The 22985-nt window shown below is 40.7% G+C and overlaps 1 protein-coding gene across 2 annotated transcripts in view; it reads right to left on the bottom strand.

Moving 5' to 3' along the window:
* Positions 1-22985, bottom strand: part of UVRAG (UV radiation resistance associated) — a 167596-nt gene that overhangs the window by 65195 nt on the left and 79416 nt on the right. For both annotated transcript variants that reach the window (XM_030557621.1, XM_030557631.1), the window contains one exon: positions 6502-6580. In XM_030557621.1, coding sequence (XP_030413481.1) covers positions 6502-6580 — 79 coding nt within the window. The remainder of the gene's footprint in view (positions 1-6501; positions 6581-22985) is intronic.

The raw sequence follows: 22985 nt of genomic DNA, 5'->3' as shown, positions 1-22985 counted from the left end.
TCCCTCTGCAATAACTGCCCGGAACTGTTCCTTGTCCTCTGTTGGTAGGTGGTCGACAAAATAATTCAGCTTGGGATAACCGACATGATTGTACTTTGCCATTAACGCCTGACAGAATTACTAATTAAGTCGTAAGGAGGCAGAGGAGTAATATTTCCCAAGGGCAAATTATGCCCGACTAACCTAATTGTCTTCTATGAGGAGACAGCTGGCTCTGTGGATGAGAGGAAAAGCAGTGGATGTGTTATTCCTTGATTTCAGCAAAGCTTTTGATACAGTCTCCCACAGTATTCTTGCCAGCAAGTTAAAGAAGTATGGGCTGGATGAATGAACTATAAGGTAGGTAGAAAGCTGTCTAGATCATTGGGCTCAACAACAAGTAGTGATCAGTGGCTCCATGTCTAGTTGGCAGCCAGTATCAAGTGGAGTGTCCCAAGAGTCGATCCTGGGGCCGGTTTTGTTCAATATCTTCATTAATGATCTGGAGAATGGCATGGACTGCACTCTCAGCAAGTTTGCAGATGACACTAAACTAGGAGGCGGGGTAGATACACTGGAGGGTAGGGATAGGATACACTGGAGGGTAGGGACCTAAATAAATTAGAGGATTGGGCTAAAAGAAACCTGATGAGGTTCAGTAAGGACAAATGCAGAGTTCTGTACTTAGGATGGAAGAATTCCATTCGCTGCTACAGCCTAGGGACTGAATGGCTAGGCAGCAGTTCTGCAGAAAAGGACCTAGGGATTACAGTGGACAAGAAGCTGGATATGAGTCGACAGTGTCTCTTTGTTGCCAAGAAGGCTAATGGCATTTTGGGCTGTATAAGTAGAAGTATTGCCAGCAGATCGAAGGACGTGATCATTCCCCTCTATTCGACATTGGTGAGGCCTCATCTGGAGTACTGTGTCCAGTTTTGGGCCCCACATTACAAGAAGGATGTGGAAAAACTGGAAAGAGTCCAGCAGAGAGCAACAAAAATGATTAGGGGGCTGGAGCACTGACTGAGGAGAGGCTGAGGGAACTGGGATTGTTTAGTCTGCAGAAGGGGCGGGGAGAGAGATTGATAGCTGCTTTCAAACTACCTGAAAGGAGGTTCCAAAGAGGATGGATTTAGATTGTTCTCAGTGGTAGCAGATGACAGAAGGAGTAATGGTCTCAAGTTGCAGTGGGGGAGGTTTAGGTTGGATATTAGGAAAAACTTTTTCCACTAGGAGGGTGGTGAAGCACTGGAATGGATTACCTAGGAAGGTGGTGGAATCTCTTTCCTTAGAGGTTTTTAAGGTCAGGCTTGACAAAGCCCTGGCTGGGATGATTTAGTTGGGGATTGGTCCTGCTTTGAGCAGGGGTTTGGACTAGATGACCTCTTGAGGTCCCTTCCAACCCCGATATTCTATGGTTTTATGATTCTCCCCAGTAGTTCGACACTTATGGGTTTTTTTCATGATGAGGCGTGGTTTTAGTGTGGTGCTGCCACCTTCCACGTTCATTAGCTATGTCAACTACCAAGGAGTTAGGTGAGGGATCGGAAAATAAAACCTAAGAATTACGTTCCTGGAAAAGGAAGTATCCACTTTTTTGCATAGAGGCAGAGTAGATGCTGGGGTACGCCAGATCTTCACTTGGTCCAGAAAAGCTTCCTTAACAGGCAAAGCTATGGAGGACGATGAGGGTGAATGCAGGATATTGAGCAACTTACGATGAGGCTCTTTCACCTCCTCAAGAGGAATCTGCAAGGAGTCTGCAACTCTCTTGACCAGATCCTGAACACATTTAAAATCATTTGCCAGGGATGGAGAAGGCAGCATGATATAGAGAAGGAGTAGGCAACCTATGGCTCGTGTGCCGAAGGCGGCACGCGAGATGATTTTCCGTGGCACTCAGGTCCAGGGGCCTCTGCATTTTAATTTAATTTTAAATGAAGCTTCTTAAACATTTTAAAAACCTTATTTACTTTACATACAACAATAGTTTAGTTATATACTATACACAGATAGAGACCTTCTAAGAATGTTAAAATGTATTACTGGCACGGGAAACCTTAAATCAGAGTGAATAAATGAAGACTCGGCACACCACTTCTGAAAGTTTGCTGACCCCTGATATAGAGTAAAGGCTATATTTAGCTGGTTACCAGCATTAATTTGCAACTAATGAGAATCAGCCTCTTTAGGAAAAGAAGGTAAAAGGTACAAATAAAAATCGGCTTTAAAATCAATTATTTAAATAAAGATTTTCTGCTTGCTGTTTTAAATCACAATTTACATTGATTTAAATTAAAGCTATTTAAAATCACCAATCTACCCTGGTCATTACTGCAATTCTTACTTTACTAGGTTAGCCAATGGTCTGCATTCGATAATTCAATAATTACAACTTGATAAAGTAATAATCACAGTCTACGTAACTATTTCAGGGAATTGGCAGTGAACATAAAATGAGCATACTGGGTCAGACCAAAGGTCCATCTAGCCCAGTATCCAGTCTTCCAACAGTGGCGAGTGCCAGATGTTTCAAAGGAAGTGAACAGAACAGAGCAACTGAGTGATCCATCCATCATCCAGTCCCAGCATCTGCAATTAAATTTAGGGACACCCAGGGCAGTAGGTTGCATCCCTGACCATATTTGGCTAATAGCTATTCAGGGACCCACAGCTAAAATACTCAACAGAAAAAAAATATAACGGCCTAATTTCTACTTCTGAAATCCTACTTGTAGGATCACTATAATCAGGCCCAAAAGGAGCTAGACATTTCTGGGCTTCCTAATGGCAACTATCACAGAAGGAGAAAAAACTGCTCCATGTGCTTGGTAAGGGCTTTGGATTTTACAAATAAATGGAAAAATTCTGGGCCCAAAACCCATTTATGCTCAGATGAAAGCTATTATACACCTACAAAATTAAACACATGGTTTTGAATGGGGACTGATACAGCAAAGCATGTTTCCCAAATAATGCTTCACAAAACTAATACTGATTTACTTATGAATTCCACCTAAATTTTCCTGAGTGCAAGATGCGGTTTTCATTCATATTATCCTGTTTTACAAAATACCAGTTAATCTTTAGAGAAGCTTTGATTTCAGTAACTACGTATTATGGACCAGGTCTCCTCCTCACGTACACAGAAACCTGGTGGAAGGAGTTACAAAGGCTGGAAGACTTGAGGGGAACCATGCAGAATTTCCTTAACAAGAAGAGGCTGGGTGTAATGCAAACTTGGCAGGGTGCTAGACTTTCCACTCTCACAGATCACTAGAACCCACATGGAAAAAGAACAGAGCTCTTCCCACGACACTCCACTGGCTCTGCCATCCTGGCTCATGCAGCTTCACACAGCAGTCACAGAGGTGCTCCTGGGAAAGTTAAATATCTGAACAGTATTAACTCTTGATGGAAACTGGTTGGCCAACAGGGGTGTTGCTGTTGAATGCGGCCAGCTCCTTGCTCCCATTTAGACCCTACTGCCAACTCCAGGTTATTGGTGGTGCAAGAAGGAGGCAGAGGCAGCAGTCTCATTTCCCAGTTCCCCCCGGACAAGTGTAAGTCCATCCCATCAGGTCCCTTCTGCATACACAAGTCCCTCTGTTTGTTCCAGATGAACTAAACCTATCTTTGAATAATTTTCAGGAGTTAAGAGTTTGTAAAGCCCACTTGAACTCAAAAGCCCTCAACTCTGCCCCCTAAAAGCAGTACTTAAAAAGGGACAAACTTATGATTCTTTCCCTTTAAGTTTTAGTGGTTGTCATAAACAGATAGTTAAGGGTTAATGTCTCTTTTACCTGTAAAAGGGTTAAGAAGCTAAGTAAACCTGGCTGACACCTGACCAGAGGACCAATAGGGGGACAAGATACTTTCAAATCTTGGTGGAGGGAAGTCTTTGTTTATGCTTTTTTTTTTTTTTGTTCGCTCTTGGGACTGAGAGGGACAGGACATCAATCCAGGCTCTCCAAATCTTTCTGAATCAGTCTCTCATGTTTCAAACTTGTAAGTAATTAGCCAGGCAAGGCGTGTTAGTATTATTTTTATTTCTTCAACTTGTAAATGTTTTTTTGCTGGAAGGATTTTACCTCTGTTTGCCGTAACTTTGAACCTAAGGCTAGGAGGGCAGCCCTCTGGTTTATAGGAATCTGATTACCCTGTAAAGCATTTTCCATCCTGATTTTACAGAGATAATTTTTACCTTTTTTCTTTAATTAAAAGCTCTCTTTTTAAGAATCTGATTGATTTTTCCTTGTTTTAAGATCCAAGGGGATTGGATCTGGACTCACCAGGGATTGTGGGGGGGAAAGGAGAGGGATGATAAATTTCTCCTTGTTTTAAGATCCAAGGGGATTGGATCTGGACTCACCAGGGAATTGGTGGGGGGGAAAGGAGGGGGATGATAAATTTCTCCTTGTTTTAAGATCCAAGGGGTTTGGATCTGGACTCACCAGGGATTGTGGGGGGGAAAGGAGAGGGATGATAAATTTCTCCTTGTTTTAAGATCCACGGGGATTGGATCTGGACTCACCAGGGAATTGGTGGGGGGGAAAGGAGGGGGATGATAAATTTCTCCTTGTTTTAAGATCCAAGGGGTTTGGATCTGGACTCACCAGGGATTGTGGGGGGGAAAGGAGAGGGATGATAAATTTCTCCTTGTTTTAAGATCCAAGGGGTTTGGATCTGGACTCACCAGGGAATTGGTGAAGTCCCTCAAGGCAACCCAGGGAGAGGACCAAGTTTTGGGGGAACAGAGAGTGCCCCAGACACAGGAATTCTGGGCGGTGGCAGTGTTACCAGATCTAAGCTAGTAATTAAGCTTAGAAGTGTTCGTCCAGGTCCCCACATTTGTACCCATAAGTTCAGAGTGGGGAAAGAAACCTTGACAGTGGTCAAGGATAAACTTACTACATATATACCAAGTGCTTTAGTTTCCTGGAAAAAAAGTGTTCTACCTGCTCTTATGATGAAAAGTTCTACTGCCTATACAGACATACATCCAAGTTATGTCTTCACTGACTTTTCTTTAGCTGTTCAACACACCAGTTATTTCATCAACCTCAATGGAAGATATCTGTAACTCTAGGAACAGGGAACACTTGAATGTGAACAGAGGTCTCATTTTAAAGAGACAGTTTAGAAAGAAGAGTCACTGGGAGTACTCGAAGATTGAACGTGACTACTATTTTAGTGGACCACAAACATCTTCATTTCATTGCAGGTACGACAATAGTACTTTCATAAATCAAAACTTATACAGGTTATTTAGGAAGCAAAATATATGAAATAAAATTTACAGAGCAAAAAAAAATCGAAGCATAAGAAACCAAACTAATCATAGCACTTTTCCAGTACAAGGACATGACTTCTTAGCGACGATCTTAAATTAGCAGAGATTAGCATAGGTATTAGCAACAGATATTAACACAGATTAGGATAAAACACTACCGGGGGGGGGGAAGAGGGGGAAAACTGGTTAGGGCTGTAATATGCAAAAAGATCAAGAGTGAAAAATAAAGTTAAGGATAGGAATAAAGTAAACAGATCTTCTGGAGCACATATGGTCTCTTCTCAGACTAATAATGTGAACATTTTTACAGCTTTTGTAGGACCACATCAAGAGTACAGTGTTCAGTTAAAGGCTGCATGATTTGAAAAAACAGATAACTTGTGAACCTTTTTCACGCTTTGCATGATCATCAGTATACAAAAAAGGTGTAATACAATCAAATCAATGGGTTTTTTGCTTGGCATACAATTTAAGGGCCATATATATACAGCATCACATAAGTGCCTTTGAACTGTGCAAGTCCCAAGAGTCCATAGGTGCTCGTTATGTCTGACTGCATCGGACTGATGGTGGGCCTCTTGTAGCAGCTCATGTCAGATGCAAAAAACACGTGACAACAAGGCCGCCCAGAGGATTCTGGGGGCCTGGGGTCTTTGGCAGTGGGGGGGCCCTTCTGCTCCAGGACCCGCTGCCAAAGTGAAGACCCGTGGCGGGAGCCCCCCGCCGCCAAATTACCGCTGAAGTGCAGCCGGGTCTTCGGCGGTAATTCAGCGGCAGGGGGCTCCCATCACGGGTCTTCAGGACACATCGGTGGCGGGTCCCGGAACGGAAGGACCCCTTACTGCTGAAGACCCGGCTGCACTTCAGCTGTGGGTCCCGCTTCAGCGGTAATTCATCGGCGGGGGGTCCTTCCACCACGGAGTGGAAGGACCCTCGCCGGCGAAGACCGGAGGCAGAAGACGCTCCAGGGACCCGGGCCCAGTGAGAGTTTTCCAGGGCTCCCAGAGCAGTGAAGAACCCCGTTCCAGGGGCCCCGAAAAACTCTTGGGGGCCCCTGCAGGCCCCTGGGCCTAGGGCAAATTGCCCCACTTGCCCCCTGCTCTGAGTGGCCCTGCTTGACAAAAGTGAGATGCACTCATTTAATACCGGCCACTGTGCAGACATCACATGGTAGAATCTCTCTAGTAATTTACCATTTCTTTCTGTAACAAGTCTCAAAATTTACCAACCTGTGCTATATTTTTGTTGAGAAGGTAAACTCCATAATCAAACTGAAGTCTCTCTCCTCCCTTTGGATACAGTGGAAACCTGAGGAGGAAGGGTCAGAAGAAAAAAAAGAGTCAGATTTAGAAAGTACACATTCAATATTTTATCTTTAAAATTAGTCTGATTTAAACAAAACCATTTGCTGAGATACCAGCAAGAACACTGAGTGCAAGTAAACCCATAGTCTTGTGTTTCTACAGACTCCCAATCCCAATGAATCTGCAGTTTGCACAGCAACTACTCATCAATCCCACTTACACGTCATGCACTTTCTTCCATGAGATATTCTATATCTGGAAACCCCTTCCTTGGCATGGCCTGCCATGTTTCCACTGTCTCCTTTTTCAAGTCCTCCCTGGGAGAAAATGTCTTCCAAAGCTCTTCCCTCAAGGTCTTGTTTAGAATACCTAGTGCAATAGTGACTCTATACAGAGCCCACAACGACCATATTTCAAGGGGTTATTTCTGTTGTACAGTACCAGAGGGGTAGCCATGTTAGTCCTGATCTGTAAAAGCAGCAAAGAGTCCTATGGCACCTTATAGATTAACAGACATTAGTTTGTAATAAGGGAAGCACATTTTGTATGATCTCTAAATGTATACTGAGATTTAGATAATGGGAAAGTACATTGCACAGGAATACTTTTGTATTGGAATCATCATGGCTAGTTGCTGGTTCTCAGCTGCTGCTTGTTATAAGAACAATCATTTTAGCCCCAACGTAACTGAAGCCTATTCAAGTTTAACCTTCACTATTACTGTACAGTATTAACATCAGACATGCAAATTCTTAATAGAGATTTAAACAATTGTTCACGATGAAGCTGTTAATTTCACAACTTTAATCTTACCACTGCACTCGTTCCTCATTTTGACTCTTCCTCACATTGCGTCTTGCCAGTTGGACTTTTACAGGCTGAGCTCATAGTGGTTATCATGTCAGTTTCAGAATCTATCAATACTACCATGTACAAGTTTTTGCTTTAAACTCAGTATCTTGTAAGCTATTTGCAACACATTCTAGAGTTGTGATTACACAACCTCTATTTTGTTCTGACTTCAAAGGACTTCTTTACTGCTTACTACTTATTATTTGTGACATTTAAAAAGAATTTTAAAGAGCCATTAGAGCCAAATGTTAACAGGTCAATATTACAGGCAGATGAAATATTAAGACATCAGCTCCAAATTTTATGATACTTTCAAACTCTTAATGGGTCACTTCAAGTTGAGCAGTATAAAGATCACCGTAACTAGTATATCTAGCTCATCTTGCTTAATACATCTATAAATTCAACCTGTCTGCAGCATAGGAAAATAAAAGTGCCTTTAAATTGAAGATGTATGCTGCAAAAAACTACCACTCAATATACTAAGTGCAAGATACAAATCAAAATGAGTTCATTTCAGTACCTACAGTTACACTACTCAACTGTAGCAGAATTTAGATTATAAAGGCTACAATTACAATTAACATTATAAAACTCACTCATTGCTGTTAAAATACAAAGCATGCTTCATTACGATACTATTTCGTTAAGTCACTGAAAATGAGCACTATATATTTTCTGTTAGAAATGGAAACCTCAATTAAAGGGAGATGGAAAAAGACAATATCAAGCACTTAAAGGTTTCTCTCCTGAACAATCAATTTCTTGTAAGGAATTCTTTAAAGTCATTAAGATTACACTTCTCTCCCTACCAGTTTTTTCCTTCTGACATTTGGCTAACATTCAAGTTTCATCAATCGGTGAAATGAGCTGGGGAAGCATAAATTTAATAAGATCTCTTCCTGTATACTCATGTCATTACTGTAACACTGAATTCCTTGAATTTTAAACTGTAAGTCAGGGAATGTCTTAGCCTACGTAAAGTGGCATGCACATTTTGGCACTACCCAATGGAAAATGCGCTACCTGATTTCTATGTGATCTTAAGTTTTGTTCACCTCATCCTACCTCTACCCTTCCCTCTTTCCGTCACACTCATTTGTTGAACCTGGTCAACCTATAAGCTCTTTGTGGCAGGGACCATGTCCTCTTATGTTTTTAAACAGTTCTTAGCATGATGTGGCTGCAAATAATTACTATTGATGGCTGTCTGGTGGCCTATGTGAAGTGAATTTGTACTCCTAGCTCATAGCGAGCAATGCTGCTAAACTCATGCTCTCAATTTGCCATGCAGCCCCAAGTTAGTTTGTAGTTCATTAGGTTTTCAATTAAGTCTGTTGATCAATTCAGTTGCCATCCATATCTCTAAAGCCTGAAACATTAAGCACTGAGGGCCTACTAAAGCTCTTCCTATCAATTAATCACGTTTTCCTTCCAGACCGGCCTGCACTAATCTCTGCTCTTTATGCACTGACGACTTATAGATTCATAGACTGGAAGGGACCTTGAGAGGTTATCGAGTCCAGTTCCCTGCCCTCATGGCAGGACCAAATACTGTCTAGACCATCCCTAGTTTAGAGGCACTAGTTTGCATTTAGTGCCTCTAAAATAGAAAACAAACCCATAAAGTTGACTGAGTACTCACTCTGGGAAGGAGAATTCCAATGTTATAGGCAAAAGAATCATAGGATAGATAGCCAGATTAGAAACAAGGTTATTAGTCAAAACTTGTTTTAACACCTGAATGCAGTACTTGTTTATGTTAAAATTAGTTTTTTGGGGAGTGGGGTGGTGTTAATTTCACACAGAAGAGTCTTTATACAGGATTAGACTATGTTAAATTTGTAGTTGCCCACCCAGGGTCATTCTTTGGTGTGGTGAAATTTCAGTGTTTCCCAGTTCCCGTATCAGGCATCAAAAGCAAGGCGACCAAACTATATGAGATTGTACCAAGTCAATTTCTTTATATTTGTGTAGCTCAAATGTATCCTTCTGTATGATATTCCTATAGCAACGAAAACAAAAACAAAAAAGTAACTGACTAGCCAGTAGTAGTACTACAGAAAAGGCCTGAGGAGTATAAAGGATCACAAATTGAGTATGAGCCAATAATGTGATGCAGTCACAGAAAGGTCAATATTCTGGGGTGTATTAACTGGAATGTTACAGGCAATAATGGTTCAGGTCTACTTGGACTGGTGGAGACTAAATTGGATTACTGTGTCCAGTTTTAGGCATCACACTTCAGACAGATTTGGAAAAACTGGAGAGCAACAAAAATGATAAAGAGCAGGGCTGTCAAGCGATTAATCACTGTTAAACAGAATACCATTTATTTAAATATTTTCGGATGTTTTACACATTTTCAAATATATTGATTTCAATTACAATAGAATACAAAGGGTACAGTGCTCACTTTATATTTATTTTCTATTACAAATATTTGTACTGTAAAAAACAAAAGAAATAGTATGCTTCAATTCATCTAATACAAGTAGTGTAGTGCAATCTCTAAGATGAAAGTTGAACTTACAAATGTAGAATTATGTACAAAAAATAACTACATTCAAAAATAAAAGAATGTAAAACTTTAGAGCCTAAAAGTCCACTCAGTCCTATTTCTTGTTCAGCCAATCACTCAAAGAAGCTTGTTTACATCTTCAGGAGATGATGCCTGTTTCTTATTCTCACTTTCAGGTGACACTGTGAACAGGTGTTCACGTGGCACTGTTGTAACCAGCAGTGCAAGATATTTACATGACCAATTTGTTAAAGATTCATATGTCCCTTCATGCTTCAACCACCATTCCAGGGGACGCGTGTCCATACTGATGATGGGTTCTGTTTGATAACAATCCAAAGCAGTGCTGACCAACGCATGTTCATTTTCATCAGCGGAGTCAAATGCCACCAGCATAAAGTTGAGTTTCTTTTTGGTAGTCTGGGTTCTGCAGTTTCCTCATTGGAGTTTTGCTCTTTTAAGTATCAGAGGGGAAGCCGTGTTTGCTGCTTTTACAGATCCAGACTAAGAGTCCTGTGGCACCTTATAGGCTAACAGATGTATTGGAGCATGAGCTTTTGTGGGTGAATACCCACTTTGTCACATGTATCCGATGAAGTGGGTATTCACCCACGAAAGCTACTGCTCCAATACATCTGTTAGTCTATCAGGTGCCACAGAACTCTTTGCTGCTTTTGCTCTTTTAAGACATCTGAAAACATGCTCCACACCTCATCCCTTTCAGATTTTGGAAGGCACTTCAGATTCTTAAACCCTGGCTTGAGTGCTGTAGCTATCTTTAGAAATCCAACATTGGTACCTTGTTTGCGTTGTCAAATCTGTAGCGGAAGTGTTCTTAAAATGAACAATGTGCTGAGTCATCATCTGAGACTATTATAATATGAAATATATGGCAGAATGCGGGTAAAAGGGCCAGAGACATACAATTCTCCCCCCACGTAGTTCAGTTACAAATTTAATTAGCGCATTATTTTTTGAACGATTGTCATCAGCGTGGAAGCATGTCCTCTGGAATGGCAACTGAAAAATGAAGGGGCATTCGAATATTTAGCATATCTAGCACATAAATAACTTGCCAGGCCAGCTACAAAAGTCCCATGAGATTACCTGTTCCTGCTTTCTGGTGACATTGTAAATAAGAAGTGGGCAGTATTATCTCCCATAAATGTAGACAAACTTGTTTGTCTTAGCAATTGGCTGAATGAGAAGTAGGACTTAGTGGACTTTTAGGCTCTAAAGTTTTGCATTGTTTTGTTTGTGTGCAGTTATGTAACAAAATTTACATTTGTAAGCTGCACTTTCACAATAAAGAAATTGCATTATGGTATGAGGTGAACTGAAAAATACTGTTTCTTTTGTTTATAATTTTTACAGTGCAAATATCTGTAATAAAAAATATAAAGTCAGCAGTGTAAACTATTCTGTGTTGTAATTGAAATATTTGAAAAATAGAAAATCAAAAATATTTAATAAATTTCAATTGGTATTCTATTATTTAACAGTGTGATTAAAACTGACTAATCAGATTAATTTTTTTTAAACTACTTTTTTTTTGCGTTAATCGCGTGAGTTAAATGCGATTAATCAACAGCCGTAAAAAGTTTAGGAAAAGGTGACCTAAAGATAAACTGCGCATATTTACTCTTGAGAAAAGATGATTGGGCAGGAGGGGATAGGATAACAGGCTTCAACTACAATAAGCTCACTTCTTCGGCTGCATAGAATGGAACACACAGACAGGAGATATTTATACATACAGAGAACATGAAAAGATGGAACTATGCATACCAACAGGAAGAGTCTAATCAATTGAGATGAGCTATCACCAGCAGGAGATAAAAACCTTTTGAAGTGATAATTAAGATGACCCATAGAAAGTGTGAGGAGAACTTAACATAGGAAAATAGATTCAATTAGTGTAACGACCCAACCCTTCCCAGTCTCTGTTTAAGCCTGAGTTAATTGTATCTAATTTGCATATTAATTCGAGTTCAGCAGTCTCTTTGGAGTCTGTTTTTGAAGATTTTTGTTGCAAAATTGCCACCTTCAAGTCTGTCACTGAGTGGTTAGAGAGGTTGAAGTGTTCTCCCATTAGTTTTTGAATGTTATGATTCTTGATGTCAGATGTGTGTCCATTTATGCTTTTGCGTAGAGACTGTCTGGTCTGGCCAATGTACATTGCCATCACGTGCCAGCAATGCCCTCTGCAACTCAGGCTTAAACAGAGACTGGGAATGGTTGGTTCATTACACTAATTGAATCTATTTCCCTATGTTAAGTTCTCCTCACACTTTCTATGGGTCATCGTAATTATCACTTCAAAAGGTTTTTATCTCCTGCTGATGACAGCTCATCTCAATTGATTAGACTCTTCCTGTTGGTATGCATACTTCCACCTTTTCATGTTCTGTATGTATAAATATCTCCTGTCTGTGTGTTCCATTCTATGCATCCGAAGAAGTGAGCTGTAGCTCACAAAAGCTCATGCTGAAATAAATTTGTTAGTCTAAGGTGCCACAAGTACCCTGTTCTTTTTGCAGATACAGACTAACATGGCTGCTACTATGAAACTACAATAAGGGTGTTATAAAGAGGACAGCGATCAACTGTTCTCCATGTCAACTGAAGGTAGGACAAGTAATGGACTTAGGGTACTTCTTCACTACCAGCCGTATCAGCGGGTTGCAATCGATTGCTCGGGGATCGATATATCACGTCTCATCTAGACACGATATATCGATCCCCGAACGCGCTTATATCGATTCCGTAACTCCACCAACCCGAACGGAGTTGCGGAATCGACAGGGGGAGCCACAGACATCGATCCCGCGCTGTGAGGACGGTGAAAATTCGATCTTAGATACTTCGACTTCAGCTACGTTATTCACGTAGCTGAAGTTGCGTATCTAAGATCGATTTTCCCCCGTAGTGTAGACCAGCCCTCAACCTGCAGCAAAGGAGATTTAGGTTAGCTATAGGGGGAAAAAACTTTAACTATACAGGTAGTTAAGCTCTGGAATAGACTTCCAAGGGATGTTGTGGAATTCCCATCATTGCAGGTTAAGGACAGGTTAGACAAAAAACAAAAAGAAAAAAAAACAGAACAAGTCAGGGATGGTCTAGGTATACTTGGTCCTGCCTCAGCATGGGGAAATGACTAGATGACCTTTTGAGATCCCTTCCAGCCCTGCATTTCTAAAATTTTATGTTTAATTTTAGAAAGTATTCCACAGACTTCAGAATCAAGAAGTAGGGCTGATTACAATAAGAACAGACACTGTTTCTTTTAAGAGTGTGTTACTCAAATTTAATATACGAACAGATGCACTTTTTAATACTATTAAATATCAACAATTATTTCTCCACACAGGAAATAAACGGCTTTAAGAGTTGTGGAGATCAAAGCAGAGTTCAAATTAAAACTATTTGGCCTGATTTTAGATGACAGCATAGCAAAAGGCCAAACTAGAGCCACTTTGTATGACCAGGTCTAGCAACTAGACTGTTTTTGAGTTTGAAATAAAAAAAGTTGATATAATCTCAGTTCTCACTCCCACAGGAGTCAGACACACTGAAAATGAGACTGAGTATCCTTGGCATGACAGTCCAAACACAACAAACAGAAGGCACACTTAACAGGAACAATACTTCATTTTAATTTACTGGTAAGACAGATTGTGGCCAGAAAACTGAGAAGAGATAAGAAATCCTCTCCCCTCCTTCACTCTAGCGGAGGCAGGGGGATTGGAGACAGATACCAACATTAGCAAATACCACTTTATACCTGAATAATACTGAGTGTCTCCAATTTAAACACTGAGGGTAGGTCTATACTGCAATGAAAAACCCGTGGCTGGCCCATGCCTGCTGACTTAGGCTCACGGGGCTCAGGCTGTTGGGCTGTTTCACTGCAGTATACACGTCTAGGCTCGGGCTGGAGCCTGGGCTCTGGGACTCTCCCACCTCACAGGGTCCTAGAGCCTGGGCTACAGCATGAGCCCTGAAGTCTACACTGAAATCCAACAGCCCCATAGCCCAAGCCCCACGGGCCTGAGTCAGCTGGCATAGGCCAACCACAGGTGTCTAGCTGCAGTGTAGACACACACTGAGTTAAGCTCCTGTCATAAATGGATAGTTAAGAGTTAATAGAACAGAAGTACTTTATATCTCTTTTGCCTGGAAAGGGCTAACAAGATCTGTGAGCCGGGCTGTCACCTGACCAGAGGACCAATCAGGGGACAGGATACTTTCAAATCTTGAGGGAGGGAAGTTTGTGTGTGTGCTGTTACAATTTGGTGGTTGTTCTCTCTGGGGGCTCAGAGGGATCAGACGTGCAACCAGGTTTCTCTCCAATCTCTCCGATACAGGCTCTTATAAGTATAAAATAGTAAGTACTGGATAGATAAGGCGAGCTAAGCTTATGTTTGTTTTCTTTATTTGCAAATGTGTATTTGGCTGGGAGGAATTCAAATGTGTATTTGGCTGAAAGGATTTTAATTTGTACTTGTATACTTAGGCTGGGAGGGTATTACCAGTGTCTATATCTGAAAGACCCTGTACCTATTCCATCTTAAATTTACAAAGATAATTTTTACCTTTGTTCTTTCTTTAATTAAAAGCTTTTCTTGTTTAAGAACCTGATTTTTTTTTTATTCTGGTGAGACCCCAGGGGACGGGGTCTGGATTCACCAGGGACTTGGTGGGGAGAAAGGAGGGAAGGGGCAGAGAAAGGCTACTTTCTCTCTGTGTTAGGATTACTTTCTCTCTCAGGGAGAGTCTGGGAGGGGAAGAGAGAAGGAAGGGGGGAAGGTGAATTTTCCTCTCTGTTTTAAGATTCAAGGAGTTTGAATCACAGTGATCTTCCAGGGTAACCCAGGGAGGGGAAGCCTGGGAGAGGCAACGGTTTTCCTTGTGTTAAGATCCAGAGGGTCTGGGTCTTGGGGGTCCCTGGGCAAGGTTTTGGGGGACCAGAGTGTACCAGGCACTGGAATTCCTGGTTGGTGGCAGCGCTACAAGTACTGAGCTGGTGATTGAGCTTAGAGGAATTCATGCTGGTACCCCATCTTTTGGACGCTAAGGTTCAGAGTGGGGGATTATACCATGACAGCTCCATTACACCCATGTCAAAGGTAAGAATCCTTATTTTTAAAAGATAGGAAAACTGAGGCTGAGGTCATGTGATTTGTGCAAGGTCACTTAATCTGGGAATGACCTAGATCTAACACCCAAGACTGTTATTTACCCACAAGATTGTCCCTCCCATAAGTTAGAATCGGCAAAAGTGCCTGACTATATTTTGCAATAGCACCACAATATTTTGTTATGTTTTAATGCTGTGAAGATCTCTTGTAACATGGATAGCACAATGCTTCAAATTTTAAACAGCATGCACAGAATATTTGAAAACCTTTCCAATCTTCACAAAGCAACATAATTGCCACTTTCATTGGTTTGATAATTTTTAGGTCCACAGCTACTCTGCCAAGTGAAATCTTAGGAAGCCATTTCTTAAAAATTAGTCTTCACTTTTAGCAAGCATTTGTCAAATGAATACATCTCGTAATGCAGTGTAGGTGTTAGGTGTGCAGCTGCATGCTAACTTTGTCAAATGCTAACAGTTTAAAGGGATAGTTTTATATATTAAGCCATATTTTTAACTGGCAATGGCATTTTCAGAATTTAGGGCAAGATCTTACATCAACAACATAGGTTTAAAAGCCCTTCTACAAAATACAAGGTAGAGAAATTCAATATATGCAGTAAAAATCACAACTAGGAAAGCTAAATGAGGCTTGATAAGGTCACTTCAACTCCAGCTGAACACTTAAAGATGTAATCAGTGAAACAGAAGTATTCAAGCTAAGCCAAGGTAGATATCTGAATATTTACTGTTGAGTTCTTAAGGCACCCTTCCCCAGCTGAGGGGCCCTTAAAAGCTAAAAAAGCTTTCATGATTTGGTGGCTATATTAGATTTCCAGCTGCTGTTGGATGATCAGAAAGCAGCAGTGTCCAGAAATGCTTTTTACCATCCGCAGCTGGCCATCGCAATCGTTTCTTCCTGATGCAGACCTTACTACTGTGATATTACACCTCAAGAATGGACTACTACAATGTACTCTACATGGCACTACAGTTCATGATAATATGGGCATTTAAACTAGGTTGGAATATAGCAGCCTGCCTATTAAGTGATGCTTCTGAGTTGCAGCAAGTACTAGTGCTCCATATTCTTCACCACCTACTTACTGGTCTCCAGATTTGGTATATGGTGCTTGTGATCTCTACAAGGCCTAAATGGCTTCAAACTTTGCTATTTGGGATACGGCCTCTTTCCTTGTGCCAGACCAAGATCAAAGGCACTTGAACTGGATCCCTCTCAGGCTTCACAGTGCTCTTTGAGAAGGGCCCTCCAGCTCTGGAACAAGTTTCTTCCCCTCAGCCTAAAATCAGCACAAGTCTATCGACCTTCATGGCAAGCTGTAAGGCACAACTATTTAAGGTGGCTGCTGTGAGAGAAGTTGGGTTTTGGGGGAGCAGCTAGGGGGAAGGCTTGGTATTCTGCAAGTAATTTACTTGTTTGTAAAATGGGTGGGGTGCCTTAAGTTTTGGATTAGGGCCCTTTTTCTTTTTGGTATAAATCTAAAAACATACCTCTCTTTGAATAAATTCTTCGAAGGAAGTAATCACCCCATGCCCCTCCAGAAGACACCTGGCAGAATGTCTTGTGTCACAATGTAAAATGATCAGACACTATGGTGGGTGAGCGAGGGGAGAAAAATTCCAAAGCAGAAGGTCTTCCATCAAAGTGGCCTGTCACCAGCCCTCTGACATTTAAATCAAGGGACTGAATGTCCCCTTGGTACACAGAAGAACTGGGGACATGCAGACAGACTGAGGTAGCCAGGAACCAGAGCACAGAGTTTTATAGATCAAAAGTTAGCATCTTGTATTGCAATCATAAGACAATGAAGTTGAACTTAGAGTAACATGCTCTCTTAATAAAGTAAGAGAAGAAAAATGGAGAAGCAAATACTCACATTGAGGTAAGGTAGGAGTCAAAGGTTTTGGTAGCAACATAAAATCTCTCCCACAAAGATTTCCCAAAATAAATCTTAAAAACCAACTCTCCACAAAGGCTGCACACTATACTACCAAGTTACTGCATATATTGCAGAATACTTACTCAAATCTAATTTAAATATCATTGCTGAAATTTTTCCATGAGTTCTTGAAACAAACTCATTTTTAAGCCAATCGTCTAATTGCATATTTTCATTAAGCAGCAGCTAAGTATTCTGTACAATAGCAAAGTACTCAAACTAAAAAGAGTAAGATTTTCTGAAGCAGATGTGCTTCACCCGTGCAATATCTGTCCTGGGAAATCAGTAGTTTTATTGGTGTCATGTGCTGTCAGATCTCAAGTTGGTAAAAAAAAAAGTTGACATGCCCATACTAATTTCTGTTTTAAGCACTGTTCTGAGACCACCGTCGTTAGTCTAATTGTGTTCATTAACTGTGTCATAATCAATCATAACTACCAACTGATTCTCATCTTTGAGCTCTTTTTGGGCTGACCTAGAAAAGTACTTACCAGTCACTGAAACCTCATTTATTTTACAGCCTCATATCTGTTATTGGGCTAATCTGTACCTGTTCAACATCACACAGCAGCTTAAATATTTGAGTAACCTGCAGTAAATCTCCACAGGACTGTTTGGTCAGTCAGACGTTAACTGTTAAGTAAACCTAAGAGGATCTATACTCCGTAAATTTATTTCAGACACTAAGGTTGCTCTTATGAGTTCTCAAGTCCAAACATCTTTATAGCTAGATTTTGTGATTTATGAACTCTTCATTTTGTATCCAAAAAGATCACAAATGTGCCAATATACTGGTGACTGATTTTTACTATATATAACCACCTGCCTTTAATACAAACTCTGTTTTAAAAGTTTAAGCAATCGCTTGATTTTTAACTGCCTTCATCTGTTTCCAATTTGGCATTAAAACATATGGTTTGGATTTTTTTATTCTCTTCTAATCAGTCCTTTTCCCCATGTCCCAAACTGCACTGAAGAAAACCTATGCAAGGAGCTTGAAATCTCAAAATTTCATCTCCACAAAAAAAGGTCTTTGGACAAGCCTGAAGTGAAATAGTGACATTTCTGATCATTTCTAAAAGCTAGTTTATTACAGATTGACATGTGGCACATTCAAAGAAGGTCTGTATTAAACCCGAATGGGGTTTCAAATGAATTAACTTAGAAAAGATGACTATGGGAATGTATAATCAGTCTGTGGAATTCACTACTGCTAAAAGTCAAATACTGAGACTGAATTTTCAAATGGCTGGAAAGTTCCAGATACTCTAATATCTATAGCTATGCTAGTTAAGTTAAAATGTAATAGATTTCCTGCAGACATTTGCCTACCTGCTATAGCACTGAACAGATGCCAACGTATAAAGGTTGCCTCCCTATTTCCTTTAAAACACTAAGTACAGGCCACTGTAAAAGACAGGCTGTATCAGACTCAAATTAACTAACTATTATGCAACTGCAGTATGGGAAACTCTACATTAGTCTCTGCGCATATCTACACTGCACCACAGTTTGGATTAAGGGGGTGTAAATTGCCGAGTGCACCAAAAAGTTGCGCTCCGAACTGTGGACACTGATGGTGTAAATTAAAAAGATACATAGTTCACATCCTCTTTCAAAGATGATGTTCATGTGAACTGAGTACCTTTTAGACACCAGCAGTGTCTCTACAGAGCAGTAAGAGCACAACTCTTTGGTGTGCTCTGCAATTCACACTCCTGTGCTCTGCACTGCAGCCTTCGAAAGAGGGTGGTGAATTTAGTGCTTGCGAACGTGGGAAGCTAGTAATATTTATTTGGTGCCATGAAGCGTTAGGTATCCAATTCTAAAATTTTGGCCCTAGTGTCAGACACTGAAATTGAGCAGACTTTCAGAGGCGCTAAGCCTACCACTGATAGTCAGCAGGAAAAGTAATATCTTTCTACTTACGTAGCCACTTAAAACTAACAACATGTACTGAATGTTCATCAACAAGATGAGACCAACAATTCACAGAAGTTAATAGATAAAAATATAGTGAGCTACTTGCTGTTGAGCGAACAGGCTAAATTAACTGACATAATGCATGGAATCACTCACTCATCTCTAGTTATATGCATCATGAAAGTAGAGTCCACCAAAAATAAAAAATGAACCCCACATCACTTTATGCTTTTTAGAATTACAAAATCTGTATCTGACCTATAGATTTTGACCTCACCCTCCAATCCACCCATTTAGACTTGTGTTCTGTTGTAAACCAACAGCTTTGCTCCATTACTTAACTCTTTTCAGAAAGACCTGACTATATGGCAGGCTACATAGAATAAAAATATTGGGCTTGATTCTCTACTCTATTGAAAGACATGAAATTGGTTTAATTACATTGGACTCCAGTGGAATCAACAGCACAACTGAATGGAGAGAATCAGGCATCTAGAGTCACTCTTTTTAAAACAAAATCTACATGGCAACTGTGCCTCACACATGCCTTTCAAATTATGTTCAATTATAACGAGGGCAAATACTGGGCTTAAACCAACTAACCTAACGTCCTCCCAGAGCAAGGGAAATAGTCTGCCCAGTCCTGTTAAAGACAGACTGCATCTATAAATATCCAAGAATGCCAGGTCTCCGAGTTGAGTAGTTTAAATCCAAAATCTGAGTAATTTAAAATTGCTATAATCTTTGCTTATTTGTTCTGAGCCTGAAAATCTGATTGCTTTGATTATGGTATAATTTAAGAATTAAGTTTAAGTGAGTCACAGCAATTCTCATTTAAATGTGTGATTTCATATATCCACTTCTGGGAAAGATTGCGATTTTTCCTCTCTTTTAAATGTGTTCTGGTCATTGTTTTATGAAGGAATACTATACCTATAGCTGGGTGGGGAATGGCAATTCTGTTCTGGAGGATTTTGAATGCTGGTTGAATTCCAATTTGGAACAAAACCCAAACATTTAGGAATCCTCCACAAGATGATTTACCATCCACTGCCCACCTCTACTGGGAGCCCTGGCCCTGGGAGCTCAGGCAGCTCAGGCTGCCAAGAAGCCAGGAGACAGGAAACTGGAAGCTGGGGCTCTCATCTTCCCACCAGCCCATGAAGAGAGATGCTGAGGATCCAGGTGAGTGAGCTTGCAGGTAACCAGCCTGGCAGGTGTGAGGGGTTTCCATCCAGTGGAATTTCATCAAAACCTGTCTCCACACAACCTTTTGTCTGATGAATTGGCAAATTCTAAAGAAAAAGGCTTTATTAATTTCCAACTAGCTCCATTTATGTCATTTTCTGCACTTGCACTCCAACTACTTTCAGAATTACTGCCGAGTACTTCCACTAACAAGGCTGAAAAAATGGCTTTACAGAAATTTAAAAATTAATGAAAACGTATAGAGTAGTATAACCGCTCAAAAGGTCATCTAATCCAGTGCCCTGGGTTGAGGCAGAACCAAGCATCCATTGACACAGGATGATCTAGTGCTATGATTACATTTACAATTTAAAATTTCACAAGTATTAGTTGAATACTTGTAGACAGCAGTAAAATACAAGTTTCACATGTGTACTTCTATAAGAAAAAGGCAACAATTTGTTTGATACTAATAATTTTAAAATATGCTCATTCTAGTTTAAGTATGTTATTTGCAAGCTAAGAGAAAAAGAAAATTGAAGATGTGTATAACCTCCAGTTCTGAAAAATGCAGGTGGTGCAAGGTACAGACAGTTATAATTAAGTAACTCAAAACCTTCCATTATAAAAAACTGTTGCCAATTGTTTATAACCTTGCCAAATTTTAATTGCTCAGGCTGACATTCTAATGCTTCCCCCACCCTTTAACATTTCAGTTAAAACAGTTCAGTTGATTCCAAAAAGGCATAAAGGAAAAATGCATTTTTGCACCCAGGTGAAAAGAATTCTTACAATCATTTCACTGAGACACACTAATGCCTGCATGCTTTGAACTGCATGTAGGAACTTTTTTTTTGCGTGCGGGGGGGAGGGGGAGGCTGCCTATGCCTCATGGATGCTCCTATTGCAATCAGTCAAAGTTTTCCCAAATTTTGCAAAGTTTTAAGCCTCTGGTGCGGAAAAAAAAAAAATCAGTTTACATATGCTCAGTAGATACTACTTAGAGTCTTGTAGCTAAATTATCTGATGATTCTATCTGCACCGAACATGTACTATTCCCACACAGCTCCTACTTGCCAACCAATCTGCACATCACCACACCCCTTAGTGACAGAGAACATGCTCTGCCCAAGGACTCCATTATCTGTCCTGACAGCCTAGGCCTCAGACAAAGCTGAGTGCCTGCAAGAAAATGTCTCACTAAAAGAAACAAGGGAAGTGATAGAGGTGCCAGCCTGTAGCCCGAAATACCACAACACTTGTGCCCCTAGTGACCATTCTCTTGAGTACAAAGTCATATGCTAGCATGAGAATGTATTTTTCCATGAGGGAAATTTGGTTCCATTCCAATATAGGAACTGCATCGTGGATCAGACCTTTAGCCCATTGTCCTTTCTCTGACTGTGAGAGCCACTGATTCTGCAGTACAAAGTACAAAGTTGATGCAAGAGGATGACCTGACTATCATCACCTCTTGCTGGTGCCCAGGTTCAGCAAGAGTCTACATTCATCTGATGTTAGCAAATTAAACCCACTTGCAAACTGTGTGTCACTACCCTGCTCTAGAGGCAGGTCCCCACAGAAGATAACCTACTATTGCTACTAGTTACTCCACTAATTCAAGAGATAGGACTGATGATGTATATCTAACAATCGCCCCCCCATATGGTTTGAGAAGAGAAGGGGGTCAATATAGTTCCACAATATGATATTTGTTTTTCCAATCTTTAAGCGTGGGAAATTATAGATAAACTGTTAAAATAATGTTAAGGTTGAAAGTCAAGCGCTCAAAAGTTGGGAAATGCCAGAATTAGTTATCTATAAAATCTTTATACAGCTGCCTTGCACATATACATGATGGTAGAGTATGATCACATCATTAAAGATTAGCTTTTCCAAAGGACCCTTGACCTCATTCAGCGCACAAGATGGAGGACGCTTGCTGAAGGGGTAGCTATTTCTTTTTATCCTCATTTGATGTGTGATCCCATGCATTATTTAATATATACTATACAAACCTACACCAAGTACAGAATTTCCTCATGGGTTTCCTATGGTGCTCTCATCTTACTATTGCCATTCCTTACAAACAAAACAGTCAATCTTCACAACACCCAAACAAGGTGAGGCATTGGTATTTTCTCCCATTATAAACACTGGGAACTGAGGCACTGAAATGAAAGTCAAAATTGACCAGTGTCAAATAATTCTGGGCACCTTTTATAGCACTACATATATGAAGAGTGGCTAGTGCAGAAGGACATACTCTATTCCAAGAAGCCCTGATTGATGAAGTAGGCAGAAAGGGAAGCTTGCACTGGATGACTGGGAAGAAATCCTATCTCAGATTTCCTGCTGCCAGAAAGCCTCCCCAGTGGAGGGGAACAATGTCACTCCATACTAAAGGTGGGATTGGCTGCAGGCCATCTGATTGCCCTTGGCAATCATTTGGCAGAGGACTAGAAAGAACAGGCTGAGGCTTCAGTACACGTTGTTTGTTGCTAGTGGAAGGAGCAGTCCCGAACGTCTGAACTTGCAACTAAGGGGATCAGCCCAGTAAGCAGGCTAGGGCATGACTACCACCAGGGTAAGACAGCAGCCTAGACCCAGAAGAGACCTGATCAGCACTGTAACCACAGGGATGGATGCCTGACATTGCAGCAGAGGTCTGAACTCAGCAGCCCAAGTTCACACTGTTCCCAAGCACCAGCAACTGCCATGAGGAGTGAAAGGTACCATGTTTAGGACTAAGACTGGGAACTTTTGGACTCAATCAGCTTAGAGAGCTTTAACTTGTTTATTCAGGTGTTGGAGACTGGGTACT

Source organism: Gopherus evgoodei, chromosome 1, assembly GCF_007399415.2.
Source record: "Gopherus evgoodei ecotype Sinaloan lineage chromosome 1, rGopEvg1_v1.p, whole genome shotgun sequence".
Lineage (NCBI taxonomy): Eukaryota > Metazoa > Chordata > Testudines > Testudinidae > Gopherus > Gopherus evgoodei.
The sequence above is the reverse complement of the archived record's forward strand: the minus strand, read 5'-3'. Positions and strand labels throughout refer to the sequence as shown.